Consider the following 24,364-nt stretch of genomic DNA (forward strand, 5'->3'; position numbering starts at 1 on the left):
AGACTGCTGGTGGCATTCAGGAACCTACTTTGATTTTCAAAAGCACTGCCATGAATTAGGAAACCAAATGTCTTTGAAAATGAGCCCCATAATAACCCTGGTCTCCAATTCATCCCTTGCGAAGAGTTCATCAGAGAGGTCTGTGAAATGTATTGTTTTTCTTGTCAGGCCTTGACTGAAAATGGACTAGAGCACATTCACCCTGGAACATAGAGCTAATTATTGATGTCCAGAAATGCACGAGAACCTGACCTAAAAGGAAGAACAGTTTGGAGTCACTCCCAGTACCAGTCTCAGGCAAATGAAAGCATTTATAGCAGGAAATGTGGGTAGGGTGGCATCAGACGTACTTCCAAGACTTCCAATCTTCCCTTTTCCACCAAGAAGCAGACACACCTACAAACCCTTGGGAATCTATCTTCACAAGAACTACCTGTGAGGTTAGAGACCCTGTTGATAGAGTCTGGTACAAATATAGCTCTTCCACAAATACAATGACTAGCATCACCTACCAGAGAAAATACCGTTCATAGGTGGGCAGCTGTACCCTTGACTGGGTGTGGGGAGAAATGACACGGTCAAAGACTGGTGAAACTTTTCAGTTTTATTAAAAATTGGCAGTTGCATCCCTCCCTTGCTAAGCTTGGCAAGTTTCTGTTGTTTGGTTGTGTGGGTTTGTTGTGTTGGTTTTTTTTTTTTTCCTATTTTCCTGTGCCATAGGATATTTTGGGGTTAGTGAGCTCTGAAAGCAAAAATAAGCAGCAACCACAAAGCAATTATCGAGAAAGCAGGCTGTGCAAAGAGGGTATCTTTTTGCCATGAGTCTTCCTTCCTCAGAACGACAGACCAGGCTTCAGCAGCCCTGTCAGCTTGCGTGAGATGCAGGAAATGCCTGCCAGAAGCTGATTTTCTCTGGATGACTTAAATGGCCAGGAAGATGAGGGTTTGCCAGCCTGCTGCCCCGCAAGGCTGTGTTCTCTTTGTGGTAAGCAACACCAGCACAAAAGACTGCTCATCAGCTCAGATACAAGCATAATTAAGGCTCATCAGCTCAGATACAAGCATAATTAAGCAGAATTGAAGAGAAGATTTAGCTCCAGATTTCTTCTTAGATGGAAAAGGATAAGTAAAGGTATCTTAAGGATAAGGTATCTTACTAGATCTACAGAGTTTTAAAAGTTTTGAAGTTTACTTGCACTCAGAAACATCAGTCTGCATCAGGAATGGTCTACATGCAGAATCTGACACGAACTTGACTTTCAACTCCTGCTTAAAGTTTAAGACTTAGAAGTTTGATACAGACAGTCAGACAAAAATACAAAGATTGATCAGGTAAACTGACCCTGTAAAATAATAATGTTTATTTCAGTTACAGCAAGCATAACGTTTCATTTATATTACTAAGGCACAGAACCAAGGACTGAATATTTTGCTGGAGTTTAAAAAAGAAAAACCTAAATGAAACCACTTCAATCAGTAGTTTAAATAAGTAACCCATGAATCCCTCACCATCTCCTGTGAGATTCTTAATTCAAATACAGGTCAAATCAGCAGTACGTGATACCCTAGCGACTGTTTTGGAGACCTAAATGAAGGGAAACAATGTCCTATTGGACAGTGAAGCAGATTCTTGTGGAGAAATTTAGCAAAGTCAAAACCAGGTGATAAAGAAGTTGAACTGAAATTGCTTCGTGTTTGAAATACAGTGGAAAGAGACTTTTCCTCATACCGCTGTCATTGAGTTTTACTAGCTTTCCACATGGTGTTTCCCTATCTGCCTGCACTCTTCCCTTCCTTAACACTGAAGGATAATAAAGGAGTGGATCAGGCTTCCAAGTGAGTTGATTTCTTTCCTTAAATCTATGGCATTACTTGTATAGGTGAACAAGCAGTAGAAAAATCTGGTGAAGGAGAAAGTGTGAAGTTTGTCTTGGGAAGACTTTGAAATATCTGAATACATTGAAAAACAACACAGGCTGAACAGTAGGTGACTTAGTTGAGTTCCTCACAGTCAGTGACATGATTGTCCCCTGTTAATGGTGAAATACTTACTATCAGCTGTGGCAGCTGGGAAAGATATTAGGTACAGCCTTCCCAAGGTAGACTGATTACTCTAAAAAGCACACACTAGTATGGCATGTTCTATGCTATAATTTAGTAAAATATTATCACAACACAAGTGGAAAAATATTAGTTTGTTAGTGCCCACTACAGAGTTGAAACTTGCTCCCCACCCTCACCCCCAGCCCACAAGCCTTAGGATGCCTTTCTGGATGATATTGCTTTCTCTTGGTGAAATGCTAAAATTCCCGTTTTGTTTTGAGTAACTAATTTCAGCTGTCTGTCTTCTTGCTGGCAGATCTTCATCTTCATTTTCCAGTCCTAGAAACTGCCTGAATTGCTCTGATCCACTCTGTACGCTCTGCGGATGAGGCTGCTTGCAAGTAATAGTGGATTTCATTTGCTGTGATGATCTCAAAGAGGATGTTGTCAACATCGTACTTCTTGGCTACAGAGAAGAAATAAGTCAGTCAGCTATGAGTGAATAAAGTATTGTATTTACAATGTTTCTTCCTTTACACACTGTAAGGGGACGTCTTTCCTTTCTACAGCAGTGCCTGATCAGGCCTTCACAAACAGATTGCAAGGTGGGGTCCATGAGACAGGTCTCTCTCTTGGAGAAACAACCCATGAATTCCACACATTTCACCTTCAAGAGTCTCTGGTTAATTGACCTCCAATCATGGAAGGATCTGCAATCCTGCAGACAGGTCAAATTCCCCAAACTCTCCTGTGCCTTGCCAGCTACAAGAACAAGACGTTTAAGTTCATGTCACATCCAGAATCTCTGGTTCTTTCCATATCTGCCAGCACAGCCCACACAGGTACTGAGATGCCAGACTTCCTTGCTGCGTATGACAGTCTGCCCCTCCAGTGGAGGGGAGAATGCACGCAATGAGTGTTTCCTGTTCCTTGCAGCAATGCTTAACCATTGTTGTCCCCACAAACTAGTTCTGGGAGGGAACAGAATGAGAACAGTAATAGTCTGTTGGCCTAACCATTTCTAATGTAAAGCTTCCATCCCAAATCCATCAACTAAAAAGAGCAAACTCAGCTTCCTTTTGCCCAAGGCTACTTATCCTAACATAGGGATGGTGTTACCCTTTTGACAAATCTTCTCTAAACAACTGAGAAAACACAAGATTCCCTGTTGCTACCTTTACCACAGTATCCTTCTCCAGTAATTAAGACAGCAATAGAGAGACTAGTTACTAGAAGAATTACTGAATCATTGCACATAGATTGCTTTTGAGTAAAAACCACTTGTGATTTCAAGGCAGATTGAAAGAATGTACCCAAAACTTATTACACAGCTTATTCAATATGGTTCCTTACAGTCTGGCATATCTTCAACTGCTGACACCACGCTGCCTCTCAAGTGAATTGCTCCTAGGGGTTCTTCTCCCTGGTGAGGACATGAAATCCAAATGAAATGCAACGCTTCTGAAACTGTTCACATGTTAATATCTGCCTACAGCTCCAGAATGGAAACACAAACACTTGCTGACTTAGTATGTCACCTGGGAAACCAGGGGATCCTCAGTCTGTGGGTGACATGGAGGGTGGGGGGTGTGGTAGGGGGAAGACCTGCAAATAAATAGGAAGTCTCTTTCGGGCTTTGGAATTCAGGATCTGCAGAGTATTTAGCATGTCCTGAAAAAAGGTACAAGGAGAATATAAGCCTTGTGCTAACTGTAACTTTTCTTTTGATGTCACAGTGAATAGAAAAAAAAGATTAGTTAGAAAAAGAGTAGATCCTAGAAGTATTCTTACCAAGCAGCAAGAGCAGCTATACCCTTATTTACAAGTTGGTCTCTTGTGCACTTGAGGACTGTGACAGTCAAAGAATGGGTGAAGATGCCTTTTGATGCCTAAGTTTCAAAGAAGCAGTCTCTATAAGCTGACACACCTCAGCCCTTTGGGAGGGGATGCCAGGAGCAGGAAAGGCAAGCTGGGAACAGGGAGGTCAGAAACTCCTCAGTGTTGATTCTCCAGTGTGTTTAGGCTGCCTCTGCCAAGGGGGACAGGCACAGCATAGAGAACCTGTAACCCATAATGGCTCTGCTCCTGCAGCAATGCAGGATAAAATAAACCCTGTGGGCTGAATCTACCCGAATGCCAGCTTTTGGGGGGCAGGTTTTGTCCGTGGCAATGCTCCTTCCTTTCTGAGGGCAGGGTTTGGCCCGTTAGAATTACACAAGAAATGGAATGCCATGTCTCAGCCTGACACAGAAAATATCTCAGTTATAAACTGCAAAATGACTGTATTGCGTTCATTTGCACTTATGACCTAGTTCATTTTAATCAAGTGAGAGCACATAGTAATTCTGATTAATCACAGATAAAGGTGAGAGCACAGTTCAGCATCACTTGGTGGTAACCCCCACCTGCCACTTGCCACCCCGTCTTGGCAGCCCCAGAAACCATCCTTCGCTCTGCTTTTCCAGAGGATAGCTAAGCCTTGTGAGCACAAACAGCCCCGCTGTCCTGCTTCCTCTTCCCTATCACACATTCCTATGCAAATACTCCACTAAGATATTTCTACAAGGCATTTGCTCTAAAACAAACAGGAAAATAAATCAAATGTCTCTTACTCCAGCGGGATCATAGTAGTGAAGATATGCAGGGTCATCTCTTAAAACAAACTTTCTCACTTTCCAGTTCTTCCTCCGATGTCCCTAGGAAAAATTCCAAAACAGGAATGTTGTGAACTGCTTTGCCTGCAAGTACTTACAGTCAGCTTACCCACACATGAGAGAACAGGCAAATACAAAAGCGAAAAACTGAATATTTTGGACAGGAAGTACTCATTGGTGTAGGACTTGAACCTGGGCTTTTCTGCATCCCACTGTTTTGCACAACAACTGGGCTATCACATTGGTATCACAATGGCTTCCCCCCTAAAGGGGGCCTACAGGAGAGATGGGGAGGGACTCTTGATCAGGAAGTGGAGCAATAGGACGAGGAGTAATGGTTTTAAACTGAAAGAGGGAAAGTTTAGATTAGATATTAGGAAGAAATTCTTTCCTGTGAGGGTGGTGAGACACTGGCTCAGGTTGCCCACAGAAGCTGTGGCTGCCCCATCCCTGGAGGTGTTCAAGGCCAGGCTGGATGGGGCTTTGAGCAACCTGATCTGGTGGGAGGTGTCCCTGCCCAGGGCAGGGGGGTTGGTACTCGATGATCTTTAAGGTCCCTTCCAACTCAAACCATTCTATCATTCTATTTTTTGTACAAAGCAGAACAGCTTTGACATGGGAGATTCCCCTAAACACGTCTCTCAGTCTGGTAGCTATGACACTCACATGAGGTCTGTGAGAACTGGGCTTAAATGCTTGCCAGAAAGCATGGCTGCGAAGTGCCTTGCAGGAAGGTACCTTGAACTATTGGCAACAACGAGCTAAAGGTGGTTCTTTCCCTACACAGAAAACAACAACAAAAAAGGCTTATCTGGCTGAAGAACCCTGGAAAGGGTTCCTAGCTGAGAAGCTCCAGCAGAAATAACACCACATTCCAATATGCACGTAGATGTCTCATTGTCCGTTTTCAAGACTGAAATGATGGGTGAGGAAAATCTAGGTCTGCCAAAAGCATTTTCAGCAGAAGCAGTGACACTTCCAAGCAATGATGTACAGCTCACTGACGATGACCCAGTCCAGCCTAATACTACTGGAAGACTGTCATGAATCACTTCCTTTCAGCATTTCAAAATACTCGTTTCTCAATCAGCTATGCTGTTTGCAAGAAGCTCTTACTAATTAGGCAGATGTGAACGTGACAGTGTAAAAGTTAGCAGAAAGATGTGTATCTAATCTCTTCTATTGCTTTTGAGTAGTCTGGCTGAGAAAGAGAAGTACAAGCAAGCACCACAAAAAAGTTCTTAGGCTCCCGAGGAATATTTTAACAGTAGAGGTTCAGACTTTCTTAACAGAGCAGATGGTCAAACACCAGAACAGGCTTCCTAGAGAGGTGATTGATAGAAAGTAAGGATTTTACCATGATGTTCACCATATTGCTTAAAATTCTGCTGGAAAGGAGGGTATACAGTTATCTTTCATCTTACAAATGGGACAGGATCAAACATTAGTGCCTGAAAGGACTCCTTTGCTCAGGTATGCTGAAAAAGCCTGTGAAAACTGGCAACTGAATCCAGCTGTGTGTCCAGAGGGACTCCAGATTGGCAGCCTTCTTACCCAAGTTCAGTTCTGCACCGTACCAATGACTTGTCACATCTCCTGCTTTAGCACTCCTTCCTAATTAAAACTATAAGCTGTCTTATTTCATAGTAAGAGCAATAAAACTTGCAATGTTGGGCAAAAAGCCCCACTGCCGTGCTACAGCAAGCGCTCTTTGTGCAAAGGCATGAGGGACAGAGATGAAACCTGTCAAGTGTGGAGATGGCATAGGCTAGTTTCTCTCTTCTCTAAAGCTTTTAGGTGTAAAAGAGTAATCTTGTATCCACGCAACATCATCCCAATGACAGGATGGAACACGCACAATACTAACCTGTTTCAGCAAACATCCTTGTTTGACTACTATGCCTCTGAACTCTTCTTTCAGGACCACATCATCATCACTAGAATTTCCCTCGCAGAAAAACCCACTGTCTGGCTGCATGATCACAAGAGAAAATCCAGAAGTTACACAACTGCTGCATGTTTAAATACACATACAAATGCGACTTCTCTCCACCCTGTTTTTGGCACCCAAAAAAATCAACCCTTTTACTGGAAAAATCTCCCAGTGAAGTTGAGGAGGTGTCCAAGTTACCATGGAAGCATCTCAGTGTGAGACAGGACTACACCAATGCATCTCAGGGCATCTGAAGACAGCTGGAGCATCTGTGTATATGTCAGTGCCTCTGTTCTCCCTGATTCTTGGGATCACATTTCCTCCATAATGGACAGGCTGCCTTGATCTCATGAGGTTTTTAAATGCACACAGACAGCAGCTCATATGAACAGCACAGCCAATAAACTCCGGGCTGTCCATCCCTGCACCCAACACACCCTTTCTCTTCCTCCACCCGTTAGAACCATCTAGAATTTAGGAATAAAAATGCTTCATCTAGGCTGTCTTCTCCAACAACAAGAACTGCCCTTAGTTTTTGAAATTTGCCATTTTCTATAGCTGTGATGTTGTGATGTGTGCACTGAGCACAGGCTGTCTCAGGATCCATGCATCACATCCATTCCACACCGGATAAATTATGATGCTACTTACTGAAACCTTACACTGTTCAAATGATGTAAATGTAGGGAACCATTTTATGGCTTAGAGTAAACATCTGTGCTGCCTACTTGTATGACAGCAAGTCAGACACTCATCTACTGCGACCTCCTCACACCACATTGGTATTGAGTCAAACTAGAAACAAGCTGAAAGCAAGCAGAGCACACACGGGCTGCTTGGAGAAGTGTCCCAGGTAGCCAGGAACTGTGACGGCCACAAGGCTGCCTTCTCCAGCAGTGTCTCTGCTTCCATTGCCGCACAGGTAAACTCTCCCTACCAGGGACACATTCTAGGAAAACAAATGAATGGGAGATTCATTTTGCTGAAGTCGAGTGATTCTATGTGTTAAACATAAACACGAATTGTAGTATTTAAGCATTTTACTTGACAGAAGGTATACTTTTTTATTAGCACAAGTTCCTAAGCGAAACATCTTTAAAACAGTATTTGACTGTGATTATGATATTGCAAGTTCTTCAAATCAATCTAAAGAGTATGAAGCAATAAATTGAAAAGGTTGGGTAAGCTACCCAGGGCAAGTGTTACTGGGGGATATTACAAACTTTGGCTTCTCTGCTCACAGGCAAGTTGTGTGTGTGTGTGTGTGTGTGTGTGTGTGTGTGTGCGTGTGTGTGTGTGTGTGCACGCGCACACACTGAGTCAGATTTGATAACTCTGCACAAAAATGGGTTTGTAGCTTGTGCCACTCTGAGAAGCCCCATGATAATGAATTACTCTTCCCTTCCACTGAGTCATCAGGGGAACTGATGGCTAAATTCTGGTCTCTGGTGAAAACACCAGGAACAAAGTCTAAGTTAAATAGAACCCAGCTTGATCTCAGCATTCAGTTCACACTTAGAAGGGTGCCAGAAGAAAAATGTTCTGCCCACAAATATTAAAGTGAGCCAGTTCATTCTGAGTACCATGTAGAGAAAGACAATTAACATGGATCTCTCCATTTCTGTACAATCTTTCCTCCAGGACTTAAGAAACCCAACAAGAAGCCTGAGAAAAGCAGAGCATCAGCAAGTCTGAGACAGTAAAAAAAAAAAAACCCACCCCAAAACCAGAATACAACACTCACAAAGTAATAGTAGGCATCACTGAGATCTAAGAAGGGGGTGTCTGACAGCCCCTCAGCAGCAGCTTTGGATGTATCTCCTGCAGGCTGTAGGTAGCCTTCATTAAGGAGGGAAGAGGCAAGCATCAGACCTTCTTTTCGATTTCGGATGGAGTTGCTAGACACCAGCCAGTCAATCACAGAGGTGCCTGGTTACAAAGGAACAAATACAATTAGCCACAAACCAAGACAGACACAAATAAGCCTAAAAATACACAGGCAACAACCCTACTCCATCTATTCAGCAATATCCTGAAAAATGTTTTTAGTGACAACAAAGAAAGCTCATCTGGAAAGGTGCTTAGGTCATCCAGGTACAGCAGATCTGATTGATGGCAGGGGCCAGTGCAACTGTTGAACACTGTACCTGAGGGAGAAGAGAGCTGGGATGCAGGGCTGAGCTGGGAAGCCTTGGGGACAGGGAAAGTACAAAGGACAACTAGGCCTGGAGAAGGCAGTCTTCCAGGCTGCTATGTTACTGACACAGTGCTGTTGGAACGGGGAGACTTTGGACTCTAGCACCCACAGATTTGACTTGGAGCAGAACAGGAATGGCAATGTGTCACAGTTTGTTGATGAAAAAATTCAGAAAGGAATAATTCTTCTGGAGTTAAGTGTTTCAGCAAATTTCTACAAAGGTCTACATCAATCTTTCTGGCGCTGGTTAAATTTCTTCCTCCTCTCTTGCTTACCATGGCCATAACTGAACACTTTCAAGCTTCGTCCTTTGAGGACCTCCTGTGTTGGTCAAGAAAACATATGCCAGGTTTTCTTTTCAAACTTCCCTGTGCTCTACAGAGCTCAGAGTTGTTTTATCTATCTTTAGCCTCTCAGCCCTGTGCTACCTTTATTGTATGGAAAAGAGGGACAAGAGGACCTTACCTGTAAAGCAGTGATTGAACACTTTTTTATCTTTTTCCAGCTTCAACTCCTTTATTCCCTTTTCAGGATCTTTCATTGAGAGGTACAAAGCACTGCGCGTAAAAAGAACCACAGGAACTGTTAGCAAATAAAAAGCTTTCACCAGTTCATACAATAAGATCATTGTCATTCATGGGCTCTTCATGTTTTGCTGGCATATTGATCTCTGCAGAGCTGAGTTTAATCTCCTGATAAATTTATGTTGCAAAGCCTGGAGGCCTCACTACGTCACTGTCACAGCTGCAGGAGCAGAGTGGGGAGCGTAGAGATGACTCACCACAACCCCATATGTTGAGAATGGAAGAACTTGTGGTGACTGTAGTGTGAAGAGAGGAACACCCATTGCTGAGGCACCTTCACAGGGCCCCACAGCCTCAGTGCCAACAGGGGAGCTTGCTGCTTTGCTACATTCCCCCAAAGGTCCTTGGCTGAGCAGAAAACCTGTCGCTGTGACATCTCCAAAGCCTGCATGCTCTCGGAGGCCCTAAATAACCTCAGTGACCCCGGTCTGACTTCCTTTCTCCCACCCACTTTTCACTTGCTTAGAACTCTTAATTCCTTGAAACTCTGGAATGACAAGAGGGACAAATATTAAATGTCACAGGATAAGTTCTTTGGCCTGTTAGTCAGGGTGATCCTCTGCTGAAGCCTGCGAAGTCAGATTTAGCTGGATCTTGGCCCTGTGCAGTTTTACTGTCCTCCAAGGAGTACTGCAGGCTCATGTGTATCTTGGTATTTATTTACTGATCACAGGCAAAAAATAAGTTGTCCTTAATTTTTTTAAGTACTGACAAACAGATGGCTTCCTATCTGTGCCCTTTATCTCTTCTTCTCCCTTTGCCAGTTCCAAGTTCTCTGGCAGGCACCACTCTCCCCTCACAAAAACTAGGCTAACATCAGCGTTTCTCTGGAGAGCAAACAAAAAGTTTAAAATATTTTTGCAATAAATTACATATTGTATAAAAATGCCTCTCCTGGAAGAATTACACTTTGGCTGGGGTCTCCTTTTGCGCTGCAGTGTGCTCAGAGATCTCCTTATCAGCAAAATCCTTTGATAAACAAGCATGTTTTGTTATTAAAAATGATCTTCCCAGTTCTGATTGCTAGCTCATTTCTGCCACATTGTGTGCTCTGAAACTGTTAGTCGTGCAGAAAGGACTCCGAGGAAAACCAGAGAGGTAGCATGGACAGACGTGCTCATAGCTCTTCCAGACTGAGGTTACGTATCTGGCACACTGCCTGAGGATGGAAGTGAACGGGGGAGCAGAGCTATGAGAACAAACCTCAGGTTGATTGTTTCAGGCAGTCTGATAGACTTTCTTGTGGATTTTCTGGCAAACCTTTGGCCTCCATCTATGCAACGAATTGCTTTCTTTATATCGCGGACCCAGGCATCTCTCTCCTCCAGGTAGGCAGCTTGAAAAAAGTGGTCCTGCTGCTTGGCTGCAGTGAGCTTGAAGACAAACTGGAATGACAAATGATGTTTTTTTAAAAGTTACTTTGTGTAGCCAGTTGGGCATGATTAATCTAGTACCACCACGACATACAGCCTACCTCTGCCTAAGGGACTATGGAAAGTGCCTTACAGCCACAGTTAAACTGAAAAAACACTGAAGAAAAACATGAACGGGCAGTGCAGGTACCTCACTCCTTTTGTTATTTCCCTGTGAGCGATCCTGACGTTGTCAGTACAGCCAAGGTGAGCGTTGAACATCCCAGCAGAAGTTAAAACCAGCAGCTCTATCAGTGCTGCTGATGTTTAACTTTTGCTGGGAAGTTCAACACAGCTGAAAGGCTGAAGTGCCCGGACCCTGCAGGCTTACAGTGGGTGTAAACGTCTTAATGCTTAGAGGTGTTGTCAGTCTGAAGGAGGGGAAAAAAAAAAAAAACCTCACATCGTGTTGCTGGGCTTCTGATTCACAAGGGGAGAAAAGGTCACGGTCACATTGGAGAGCAGCTGAACACATTTGTAGCCTGGCAAACCTTGAAGGGCTTGGTATGGAGATGACACATCCAACCCTTGGCTATACCTTATGACCATTACCTATCTAAACACACGAGCAACAATGGAAAGACTATATTTCCCTAAAATTAGAAGAGCTCTTTTGAAGGTAGTTCTAAGAATTAAAAAATAACACCAACCTGAAAAAAAAACCAAAACAAACAACCAACATAAAGTTGACACTGTTTGATCTCATTTTCACCCAGTAACCTTTTGGATGGAAAATCTGGATCTAATTACTCAGGCAAGAGGGTTTCCACTTCCTCTAAAATATAGTTCCCCGTAAGGGGAACTGTAATTTGTTCCCTAGTTGCATTAGAATAAATACAACAGGTTCTGACACAGCAGGCATCTAAAAATGACAGGCTAATCAGCAAGTAAACTGCACGGCTTTATGAGGGCAAGTAAAGCAGAGACAATCATCAAAGGGCAGAGAGCAGTGAATCTACAGCAATGAAATCAAAACACTGAATGAGTCTACTGAAGCCCGCATTTGTAAATGGCACATTTCTGAATGTCTCCAATACACATCTTCCAGGCTGTCAATGGGAAGAATTCTGACACCCTGCAATTGCGCAGAAGCCCCACTGACTTTCAAGGAAGACAGATTTCAAATTTACAAAGCAGTGGGTCCTCAGAAATACATTTCAGACAGAAAAGTAACTATTTCTTATCTGACACTGTTCATATTTCCATCAACACACACCTTTTCTATTATTCAGTGAAGAGCCACTTCCTGAAAATCAACGTACGGTGCATGCGAAAAGCAGACAGCTCTCTCCAAATCTCAGTATCCACGAGTCACGCTAACACACCAGATTAACAGAATGAAATAGCAAAGCATTAAAGCAAGCTTTTACCAAAGGAAAAATCAGCACTCAAAGTGGAAAAGCAGAGAAGCAATGCTAATGAAATGCTAGTGAAATGCTAAAGAGGAGTTTTCATTTCCAGTACCCAGAGGAGACTTGGAAAGCTTTTAGAAAGCTAGGCCACAAAACTTGACATTCAAGCATCCTCCGAAATTGGTGAAGAGGTTGAGTCTCCAATCCTAGAAGCGACCAAGACTTCCTCAGATGTTGTGTATCAATTTGTGCTTTTGAGAAAATTAGACCATTAGACTAAATTAAACACCAACATTTTAAATATAGTCAGATCAATTTGCCCTAACTTAAAATGAGCAACCATATGTGATCATGTTATCCACAGGAAAGCCATGGGGAAAACAGAGAAAGCACAAGCATAGCAGAATTAACATCACATTAAGCAATGATCAAACTTCACATCAGGAACAACTCACAGTGGTAAATGCACTTTGAAATAAAAATCTCAAAATATACACTTGCAGCCCCTTCTGAACAGGCTATATCTGTTTAACAAATCCAGGATTGCTTCCTTTCCTCTCAGCACCTGCTTTTTGCAATTGATTTAGTAAACAAAGTCTATTGGTGATGTGCCCTGAGGTTTCAAGGTAGGCCCTGATGCAGACACACAGGCCAATTCAAAAAGCTGAAATCTAACCAGATGGATATAAAAGTCTGCTCGTGGCTCAATAGTCCCTGCTCCAAACTGGGCCCAAGTGAGTGAGACTGGACTTAAAACTGGCCTAATGAGAATTATCCCACTTCTCACCCTACAGAACTCCTGTCTTAAAAATACACTTTCATTTCTAGCCATGTAAAATAAATGGATGCAAATCACTGAGAACCAGAATAATTCCCATAAGAGGAAGAACTGTATGTTTTGACACCTAACTGGTGAGAAGGCAGGATAGAGTACAGAGGCTTCGGATTCAGCAGTAAAGTTGTAAGACACGAAAATCAAGATACTACATTTTCAAGGAATACACGTAGAAATTTAGGTTTAATCATATTGGGCAGTAACTACTTGTAAGAACAATCCCGGTGATGGTGTTGCTCATATGAATGAGCATGCTGCAATTTTGACTATTTGAACAGTGCAAATTTTAGAGAAAATACGCCTCCAGGGCAGTTGGGCTAGGGACTTGCAGAACAGTCTCACCAACTCAACAAGGAGGATCTCCTCCAGCACCTGCTGAAGTCGTTTTTTTCGCTTCCACCGACTTCAGCAAACTCCGCATCAGATCTTACTTATGAAAAGGTGTTTTGGGTGCCTCAACCCCTGGGTCTGAGATCCTTCTTTTTTTTTCTCTATTCTCCCTCAGAAAAGGCCCCAGCAACTAAAATGAAAAAGAATGTAAAACTTGCTGTCTAAACTAATAATGTAAAATGAAGCATAATGTAAAGCTTGACCCTCAAAGACTTCATCACCCTTCGATACAGATGTAGTGCATCTTCTGCAAACTGGTACATCCCCACGCAACCCTTTGGGCAGGTGATGATCTCTCTCACTCTGCCTTCAGCAGACAGCGGGTACTTCAGACCTCTCTGCCTGTTTTATAGAATGCACATACGCTAGTAAATTATCTTTTTGTTATTGTTAAATGTGTTACTGACATTTCCAAGCAACTACTATAGACCAATACAGGTGCCAGTGTCTCTGGGGGAGTTTAAAAAAACCAACCAAACAAAACATAGAATCACAGAATGGTTTGGGTTCGAAGGGACCTTAAAGATCATCAAGTTCCAACCCCCCTGCCCTGGGCAGGGACACCTCCCACTAGACCAGGTTGCTCAAAGCCCCGTCCAAGCTGGCCTTGAACACCTCCTTGAACACTGGTGCCAGTGTCTCTGTGGGAGTTTAAACCAAACAAAACATAGAATCGCAGAATGGTTCAGGTTGGAAGGGACCTTAAAGATCATCGAGTTCCAACCCCCCTGCCATGGGCAGGGACACCTCCCACCAGACCAGGTTGCTCAACCAGGTCCAACCTGGCCTTGAACACCTCCAGGGACGGGGCAGCCACAGCTTCTCTGGGCAACCTGGGCCAGGGTCTCACCACCCTCACAGCAAAGAATTTCTTCCTGAGATCTCATCTAAATCTCCCCTCTTTCAGTTTAAAACCATTACCGCTCATCCTATCACTACAACCCCTGATAAAGAGTCCCTCCCCAGCTTTCCTGTAGGCTCCTTTAGGTACTGGAAGGGGCTACAGGGTCTCCCTGGAGCCTTCTCTTCTCCAGGCTGAACAATCCCAAACAAAACCACTTGGAAAAGAATGCTTTATGAGAATAACTTAATTTCTACCATTATAATGTAAGATCTGTGATACGCTTGAACAGAGTACCCTTCTCCCCATGCATTATACTTCATGTACAGAGTGAGGAGCGCTGTGCTGAGGCTTGTTAATTACATTACATAGAAACATGGCTTCAAATCAGCAGAATTACAACCAAATGTGTGCAGATATACTTAACTTCTGTTCCTTTCTTTGGTTATTTAATGTTCCTGCTCTGTGCTCTACTCCCCACATGTAATTACGCTTCACTTTTATTATTCATAGTTGACAGAAGATGTAAAGCCGTGCTGCTGTAACATGGGGCTCCCAGCCAGCACCTGGGCACCGCAGTGCCACACAGCCACGCTGGTTGAAGCAGGTGGTCTGATCAGAAGGCGCAGGGGCTAAGCAGTCGGGTTGGCCCAGCCATGTCCCAGGGTGGCTCAGGCAGGAGCTGTTAGCATTAAGGAAGAGTGAATGGCCTTGACCAGCAGTCAGTCTCAAACCCTTCTGAACCAGTTGGACAATCATCCTTGCCAGCTCAGGAATCAAAAACATCTATGGGGTGGGAATGCATGACCATGCAATTCATGCAATTCTCCTTCCAGGCATGACAATACAGTCTCCTGTGGACAACTCCTAGTACCTAGAAAGAGCTAGGAAGAGCAGGGAGCTCTTGATGATCCTGCTCTGGGTGGGATTTCCAAGGTAACAGTCCTCTAAAACCTCCTGTTCCCAGGAGAAGCAGCCATCTACAACTTCCTTGACTCAGCACAGGATTAACAGCAATCTTTATTCTCTGCCCCATCCTTTTATTGTACTGCCTCAAAGAGAGCTTTTAAGTTCAGAGCCCCTATTTGTTAAGAGATGTGATTTTAACAAGAATCCATAAGAATCAACTTTTTTTTTCTCCATACAAATATGGTGTCTGCACAAAGAAGAAAAAAATAAAATTGAAAGAAAGAAGAAAGAAAAGAAGAAAGGAAGGGAAAAGGAAAGCCAGCAGGTCCAAACCTGACACCAGGGACCCTGCCACCACTTGCCACAAAACTAAGGGCAGGTGTAATTCTCCTCACTTTACTCACATGAGAAAGTGAAGCTTGCCCTCTCATGCACTCTCTCATGCTTTCTCTAACACTCTCAGAGGCTTCTATCTTTAGTCAGGCATCCTTATAGTAAATGTCTTTGAACTGTAACTGGATAGTCTTCCAGATTCTGGGGGACCCCTTTGTCAGAGGAATTCCTCGGAGTATAATGCCTATTTGATGAAATTAAGAGTTGCTGAAATAACAAGTGACTTGGTAAATATATGATTCTTTGCTCACACCAGAGATCCTGTTTTGCCAATAACTATTTTTCAGGAACCCTGTAACAAAATATGTATGCTTGCACATTTATCTTCCTGTATCTTATTTTCTGTCAAATAAGACTCTGAATTTGTGAATATAGCGATCTGTGTATTTCACTGGGAATTGAGACCTCAGTCTGTGCACTTGCTACCCTCGACCTTAGAGATCCCAAACATGCAGGCAACAGTTGAACTACTTCAAATCAGTTTTGGATTTTGCCCACTCTCTCCGAGTATAGATATGCCTCTTAGTCACTTGCAAAAGCTCAACAACTAACAATGCAATGTGCGATTAATACAGATTGTATGAACATGAAGGTTTGGAATTACAGCATTACTTGGGTATTTCTGTCACAGCATTTACCTCCTTCCTGTCTAAGCAAGTCAATTATTGCTCTTTGACAATAAATATATGCTTCCACTGCTCATGAAACAATTTCCCACATCTTTATTCCACAGCAGCTAGATTTATATTTAATACAGGTGTTGTGCCATTCAGCTGCTAGGTGTCCTCACAGCAATATAATTTGGCTCTGCTCTCTGATAGACTCAGATTTCGAAAAAAAAAAAAAAAAAAAAAGAAAAAAAAAAATCACTCTCTGAATTGCTCCTCTTGAAGTATCCTGAATTTTTCCTGAGGAGTCACACCTTTCAAACACTACACAAAGTCCAAGCCTGCTTGGGACCTTCTAAAACAAGAGAGAATAGCCACTAGGATAAGTGTAAGGAATTTGTAACCGCCACTCTTGTGCTCCTTCAGTGCCTCCAGGAATATAAGTATACTGTCAATTATTGTTATAAAAAAAAGTACTTACCATTCTTTTGCCGAAATCTTGGCATGGGCTGTTAATAGAGCTTCCTTTTAGTGGGATCATCCCTTTGGGGCTGTTGTCAGCCTTCCGCTTGTAGAATTCAATTCCATCATCTAAGAGCACGACCCACATCGGCTTCCAGGTATTAAACATGCTGCCCTGCATCAACAAACCACTGTGTATATTATGTTCAATAAATAATTTTTCAGATGATATCCACTGAAGATGTGACCTTCTAGGGAGTGTCTGGCTGACACTAAAATAACTATAGTTAGTGTCTCAAGGGGAACATACCACAACCGCACCCATCTTACTATGCAGTTAAAAAACACTGTTATTCTTCCGACCACCATTAATTTCCCCTTGTAGTCACTGAACCTTTAAGTTTTTCCAAAATCACATTGCCTGCCCCACCAGGTGTTTCTTTTCAGTATCAGTCCCAACCACTGTCTTCAAGATGACACAGTGGTAATATTACAAATAATCCTCAAAATTTCTTGATGTGAACTGGCACATTAGGACTGCCTCTTTAACTTGGGCATCCTGTGCTGTATTTAGGACTTGATCCTACAATGCAGTAAGTCGTTGAAGCTTGGCTGTCTGATAGGAAAGCATACATCTGAGAGGATTTCTGGACAAGTAAGAGCAAACTGTAAGAGTAATTAATAGTTTAAAGGCCTGAGGTTGTAGATCTCCAGCTGCTGTGGTGAGGAATTGAGGTGCTTCATTTCATCTTTTAAAGCTTTTACTTCCCATTCCAGAAACACAGCTGTTAGATGCAAGACACACAGAGATAAAGACATGGCCAGATCCTACATACAGTGAAACACACAGCAAAATTCTCAGGGACTCAGAGAGGAATGACCTGTTTGTGCACCTGTGTTGTGCACAATTAACTCCTAGAATTACTAAGACTGTTGTACTCTAGCTAGATGATCTCTCTGGTCCTGTCTGCAACCAGCTTCAAAAGGGGTCATTAATCCCAGATACCCAAATGACTTACTGGGTTCAGCCAAATGAGCGTTCAGATATGCCGAATACCAACAGTTCCTCTGAAGAGTTAACAAAGCACAACCAACATTTGTGGGCCCCAAATCAGAAGCCGTCCTTCAAAAACATTAGCTTCCCCTGCTCTTTCTGTTACAAAGAGAGACCTACATTGATAAACACCCCCCCCTACAACTCCATCCACAGCATCCCTGTCCTCTTCAGGCCACGGTGGCCGAGCTGGGCTAAAGGTGCAGACAGAACCAAGGCAGCCACTGTTGTGCTGTGCAAATGGCTTGGTTTGATTTGTTACACCCAAGACTGGGCAGTGTTAGTTATATTTGCATTTTGTATTCCTGCAGAAGTGAACGGGACAGAAACACGGTGAGTCTTTTTTCTTTTTTTTTCCTACTCCCCAAATGAACCCTTTGTCTGTCATATCTTTTTCGGTTCCCCTACCTTTCAAGAAAGGCCTTTTGCACTCGGAATCGGACCTTATGTTCGATTACAGGGTGGGGAAGGAAAACTGTCAGCCGAGATCTTACGAAGAGCAGGACCTGCAGCCCTCACTGGAAGCAGAAGGCGCCCCACAAACGAATGCTACCTTCCAAAGGGAAGTCACTGCCCTCGGCGTTCTCTGGAAACCCCGCTAAACAGGGAACTACAAAAAAGAGTCTCATTTGGGTACCACATATGGGTTGACTGCTGTTTTTTTGTTTTTGTTCTTTTTTTAAATAAGCCACAAGAATTCACCATTTTTGAGAGCCCAAATTGACCCACGGGGTGATTTTCTTCTAAGAAATCAATTAAGATGACGAGCCAAGGCAAGAGTTGTTGCAATTTCCTTTTGTTTGTGCGTTTACCACAGGTTAAGGCACTTCTGCTCATAAACAGACAAGACCTCTAATTCCTGAAGACCAGACTCTGACAATGGAAGCCACTGCGGAGCAGAGTTAGACAAGCAGTCTCAGATCCATACCATCAGCAAACCCAAACACGGTCACACTGTTCTCCCTTAAAACATGTCATGAAAGACAAGCAAGCAGGATGCTGGATTTGATTTTCCTGGACTAAAAATCAAATTGTCACACCTACTCCAAAGACTGCAGATACAGACAGGTGTTCCTGGAATTGCTCTCTGAAATCATTAGCCACTTCAGAAACACATGCAACTTCCCTCTGGTAGAACAACGTATTTTTTTAACATCTGCAGCACTACGAGATTAGAAAATTAGCTGTTTCTTATGCTCAGATGACGAAACAAGGTCCCCAAAATATAAAAACAGATGTTTAGGTTGACCTAAATCAGCACTGAAGTCTGAACCCACATTTACGGGAGGCCACATTGTTCCAGCTAAAGCACTGAATCCCAAGCACAGCACTGTTCCCCAGTACCATATAAATATCAAGAGGAGAAAGTCAGTGATATATGGCCTTCACTCCCTGCAAAGAGAGCTGTGGCTGCAGGCATGACTCCTTTGGGAGGTCAAATTCTTGGTTTCACTTTACAGGCATAAGTGAGAGGAGGAGAGCATGTAATTAGCAGGTAAGGTTAATCAGGAGCATGCTCATCCTAGCTGGAAGCTCTGGTGGTGGAATTCACAGCAGCCTCACTGATATATCAAACAGCTGGTACCAGTCTGATCTGTATCTTCTGCTCCTTTTGCCCTCCAGCCCTTCCTCTAGCACACTGCTGCTCCTCACCACCAGCACAAGCTCACTTCTGCAAGGACAGAGCCACTTATGAGTCTGGCTGTTCTAGGAAATTGGCACGACTTCCACTTCCCTGTTGCCATTGCAACAGCACCCAGCAGCAACAACAGAGAAACTTTTTGGGGACCCATGGCCCCACACACTGTCTCTAGGCCAAGGTGATCTGACCTCTTTAATCTCGTTGTACTTCCTTGATGTTTAACTCGGTGATTAAGCGCTGTCGAGTAGGCTGTGGCCATTCCAAGCTGTTACCTGTTTTGCCAAGCTTCCACTAAGGGCATTAGGTTACTTCATAAAAATACAAATCTTTTGATCCAAAGGTACATCTGAGATATGTGCAAAATGCCTTATGTAGTATTCTGACAAGATCTAACTGCTAGCAAGTACCTCTGTAATCACTAACACCACGTTGTTTTACCGCTCAAGGAATTCTGTTCACTTGTCAGGAAAAAATGATTCTTTTTTAATAACTGAAACCCAAGTGTGTTTCTCCACACCTCCCCAACCTGTTCGGAGCTAGCTTCCTCCTCCACTCAATCTAAAACTGCCCACTTACCTTCTTAACTAAGTAGCCCTCCCTTATACGCATCGGTTCTCGCTCCATGTTCTCAGGCAATCCTGCTCGCGGGTCTATCAGCACTGGCAGCAAAGTTCCTCTGGCAGCAAAGTCTGTAGGCTGGCGTTTCTACAGCACAGCTGTGTCACTTTCACAAGTTCCTCTGCCTGCTAATCACATGAAAACAAGCCCATTTCCTCTTACAGAGCGAGATAGGGAAATGCAGAAGCACGTGTGTATTTATAGTTTGACAGAACAGGCAGCAGCCTGACAAAACGCTCAACTGTATCAAACGCGGCCAGCCTTGATGACAGAGTCCTGGGAGACTAAATAAGCATTTTAGTGCCCAGTCCCAAGAAATAAGGCCCACTCTGCAAATACATGAGCTTTAGCAAAACAACAAACAGGGTGGCATACTGTGTTGCTGCTTGGTGCACGCCAAAAGGATCTCGGAGACAGGTTTCCAACTCACCGGTTCTGTCACTGTGTCACTTCATCCCATCCTCAAAGTCCAAGTCCCAGTGGGTGGGCACATGGGGTCTGGCAGTGAGCAGGAGGGCCCTTGCTTGGTAATGAGGATGCGCCCTCTGCTGATACAAGAAATTTTTTTATCAGACTTGATCAGCTTTTGGAGTTTGATGTTGAGGCCCCCCAAAGAGGTCAGCTGTCAGATAGGCACAAATGGATTAAACCAGCACATGACAAAGCACCACAGAATGCCACTTTCTGTGAGCATCTTTTACTTGCTGCAGAGCTCATTTGGCTGTATTTGGTAAAAGATAAGACAAAATAATAATTTTCCAAAAGTTGATATATACCGGAGTCACAACCCCTCTTCCCCATACAGAAGGCAATAAGGAGGCTACTGCATTGCCAAGAACGAAGTTTTCTCCCATGCACAAGACTCCAAATCACTTTTACAGCTGAGCACATTCAGATAAGGACAAAGCCCAGGGTCTGTCACCTCTGCCACTTCTAAAGATCCCAAAACAGGGATTTTTTTCTGCAGAAATTCGTGCTCTCCATTTGACTCTGTCTCAGCCTTTACTCAGAAGTACAGAGAAGTCTGCCAAGGTCTGTGATAGAGGACCAGAAGATTAGAATAGCCCTCAGAGGTTTTCTTTACCCATTCCTCACTGATGTCTAATTTAGGGTTCTCCCACAGATGAGACTCCAATCTTTCCTTGGTTACCTGTATTAGTGCTTCACTATCCCAACTGCTGAACGTTTCTCCTCACTGTCTGAACTGAAATTTTCTTTTCCAGACCTTTCTCAACTAGCTGCTGTTCAAATGATCCCTCCAGTCTCATCTCCAGGCAGAGCACCTGTGTGTACCAGTAATCTCAGGCTGTACACTTTGCAGTGCATTCCGCTCAAAGCATACCTTTTTGTGATGCTTTTATACATTTTTAGGTTGCTCAGATTTTGCTTCTAGAACCTACAGAGTCTCAGTACGTTGTTCCTTTGCTCATGTAAATCACACTATTGTGAGGGATCAGATTGCTATTAAAAGCCCTGGTTGCTGACCAAGCCAATCATCCATCAGGCAGTTTGCAAATCAAAGATTGAATACATGCTTTCCAGTTCTCTGGCTGTCAAGTGTACTTGACATTCAGCCAACAGATTCTAAAATTATTAGAGATAGAAATTCACACATAGCTAATATATGCTCTTGCTCTTTGGAAATTGAGCTAAAGTTAAAATTCATCACTAAAAAGTGATCAGAAACCTTCATGGTCACATTTACAGCAGAGAATCTGCCTCCCCGTCCCAGGGCCTGGAATGAATTGAAGATGCATTCCAGAGCTGAGATGATCTAACTGAATTTCATAGAATCATAGAATCACAGAATGGTTCAGGTTGGAAGGGACCTTAAAGATCATCGAGTTCCAAGCCCCCTGCCATGGGCAGGGACACCTCCCACCAGACCAGGTTGCTCAAAGCCCCATCGAACCTGGCCTTGAACACCTCCAGGGATGGGGCAGCCACAGCTTCTCTGGGCAACCTGGGCCAGGGTCTCACCACCCTCACAGGAAAGAATTTCTTCCTGAGATCTCGTCTAAACCTCCCCTCTTTCAGTTTAAAACTGTTACCGCTCGTCCTATCACTACAATCCCTGATAAAGAGTCCCTCCCCAGACTAAAGCTGCTCATTAAGCACAATTCTGCCTTTTCCCTAGTACCATATTTATAAAGATGACCTTGATACTTTCTCCAAAAGTATTTGCTCCGCATGGAGAGAAAAAGCTTGCTGACCACCTTTTTCAAAGAGTTATCCCTTGTCCTATAATTTCGGAGTTACATTTCTGTGAAGGCTCCCTTCACTTCTCATAAGCCTTAAAATGATGCTTGATGGACACAGGAGATTGTAGACTCCTTCTGCATAATGTCTTTTTTGATCAGTAATTCCTTTTGCTTTAAGGAGGTGAATTATTTCCTTCTCTTCCCTTTCATTCCAGTGCTTCCGCCTTTGGGACAAGGTACACCTTTTTTTTGCTCTGACTGGATAACCGAAAAATACAGGTCATGGACAATGATAACTCAAATTAAGTACCTTTCACTGTATGGCTGGAAGCCAAACTATCCCTTTATTAGTTCCCTGGAGGCCATAGTGCTATAGAACCTGGGGCAAGCATTAGAGACGAAGAACTGTCTCTACCTTGCTGCCTCTCAGACCTGAGGAAAGGAAACCCCTTCCCCGGCTGGAAGGGCTTATGGGGAACAAAGACAAAAGAATCTGCCAGCATTTTCTTCCCTGCAGGCAGCCTTTCCACAGGTTTTCCTCTCAGCAGCCCATCTCCTGCTGGTTCAGTGTTTGTGCTGAGTCAGGATGACAGGGCCCTGCACAATGAATTGGTGATATGAAATGTCCAGGGACAGATCCTCTTCAATAGAGCACCTATATGACCTTATACTAAAAAGTGGTTTAACGTGAACAGAAAAGGATGCTGACTTCACAATTTAGCAAAAGCTCAGTTACTCATTTACCTTCATGAAAAGCCCTTGGAGGCATGAAATGCAATGCTAGATACAGTGGCACCAAGCCAATGACTCCAGAATTTACCATTAGCTACTTAAGCAACTCAGTGTCAAAGCATAAAATTACCTCCATCCAGTATTAGCTGGAAGCAACTATGTTTATAATGCTTCTTTTCTCTGTATTCTTTCTATTTTATCTTCAAAATTCAGCTATTCCTTTTGCCCTTATACCTTACGTGTCTGCAACGATCCTTTTCTGTTAACACTGAGGCTTGATTTCATTTATCGAGTATCACCTCAGGGGAATCAGCACTTCATCTTTCCCCAGGACTTTCATCAGAAATGTCCTGATCAACCTAATTGTTCACATGAAGCAAAATGGTCCTTAACCATACAGGTGCCACAGCAGGAGTGAGGGACAGCCTGGACTGCTGACACACGTCTGTCTCTGTGCAGTTATTCCCAAAGAGCGGCACTGGGCATAAGAGAGAGGAAAAGCTGCATTTCTTCTAGGTCTCCACAGAGGGGAGGATAGAACTTTGTCTGGCAGAAAGTAACCTGCACTGTGGAAACCTGCTATAACTTACCCTGTTCTCCGAATTTCTGCCGAAGTAGGTAAAAATGCATTATGCTGGATTAGCAACGTATACCAGTATCTTGGCTCGGTTTACTGGCGAGTGATCTGCTCCTGTACGGGAAATCTTGCTGCTGTATTTCCTCAGAAAAATCTGGTTTCTTTCTGCTGCTTGAGGGTCTGCTCCTGCAAGCATTAAAAAAAAAAAAAAAAAAAAAAAAAAGTGATTAACCACATCTATCTGAGCAAGGGATCTAGCTGAGACTGGTGGGCATTTATGCTGAAAATGAGCCGTATCTTTGCAAATAAGTGTCAGCTGCAAGAAAGAGAGGCGGTTTCTCAGCTTGTTACATCAGCTTCATTGCCCTCTCTACTAGCTCTTGCACAGCCTTTCTTCAAACATGTTTGCTGCGTTGTAAATGCCATAAGCCCACTCCATCTGTAACAGAGCATGTGAATTCTCCATAAATATGCATCTCTCCAGCAAATCAAGCTGCATTTCCAGGGGAAATTAAATTAAATGCTATATGTTCAAAGTGATTGTCTGCATGGAAAAAATAACATACAGATGTGGTTTGCAAAAGTGATAAGGACTCAGTCCGGCTTACGGTTCAGTAAAACCCTTTCTCACTTCTGCGCAGAGGTCTCAAAAGAATTACAGTATTACATGGAGAGCTGACAGGTGTGAGTCTCAGCACAATTCACTCCATATGGAATCACATATACGGCTATTTTTAGTGAATGAGAGATTGTGGCTTTGCATCCTATTCTCGACAAGAAACCCAAAACCGCAACGTTTCCAAATTTAGCACTGTGTTAAGAAAGTAATTGAAGACCGGCAAGCACGAAAAGTCTATTACAGGTATTGTCCACATTACCTTGGAACCTAAATACTGTGGGTTGGCTGTCATAAATAAACCACCTTAG

At 43.3% G+C, this 24,364-nt stretch overlaps 1 protein-coding gene across 1 annotated transcript; it reads right to left on the reverse strand.

The window, feature by feature from the left end:
- Window positions 1–584: 584 nt before the first annotated feature.
- On the reverse strand, window positions 585–23,623 carry PLEK (pleckstrin). The gene is made up of 11 exons (XM_074150273.1): window positions 23,451–23,623; window positions 20,358–20,472; window positions 19,886–20,055; window positions 16,633–16,788; window positions 10,615–10,796; window positions 9,293–9,384; window positions 8,375–8,559; window positions 6,565–6,669; window positions 4,656–4,739; window positions 3,397–3,466; window positions 585–2,509 (listed from the first exon to the last, which is right to left on the reverse strand). The coding sequence occupies exons 3-11, from the start codon at window positions 19,931–19,933 to the stop codon at window positions 2,370–2,372; spliced, it is 1,062 nt and encodes a 353-aa protein (XP_074006374.1). The 5' UTR covers window positions 19,934–20,055; window positions 20,358–20,472; window positions 23,451–23,623; the 3' UTR covers window positions 585–2,369.
- Between the last annotated feature and the right edge of the window lie 741 nt (window positions 23,624–24,364).

The sequence above is a fragment of the Numenius arquata genome, chromosome 7 (assembly GCF_964106895.1).
Source record: "Numenius arquata chromosome 7, bNumArq3.hap1.1, whole genome shotgun sequence".
Classification (NCBI taxonomy): Eukaryota; Metazoa; Chordata; class Aves; order Charadriiformes; family Scolopacidae; genus Numenius; species Numenius arquata.

Excerpts from the sequence above, each read along its gene's own strand:
- PLEK (XM_074150273.1), bottom strand. The coding sequence starts at position 19,933 with ATGGAGCGAGAACCGATGCGTATAAGGGAGGGCTACTTAGTTAAGAAG. Across the intron at positions 9,385-10,614 it reads CCTGAAACAATCAACCTGAG|TGCTTTGTACCTCTCAATGA; the intron begins GTTTGTTCTCAT and ends TTTTACGCGCAG. Across the intron at positions 3,467-4,655 it reads ACTACTATGATCCCGCTGGA|GGAGAAGAACCCCTAGGAGC; the intron begins GTAAGAGACATT and ends TGTCCTCACCAG.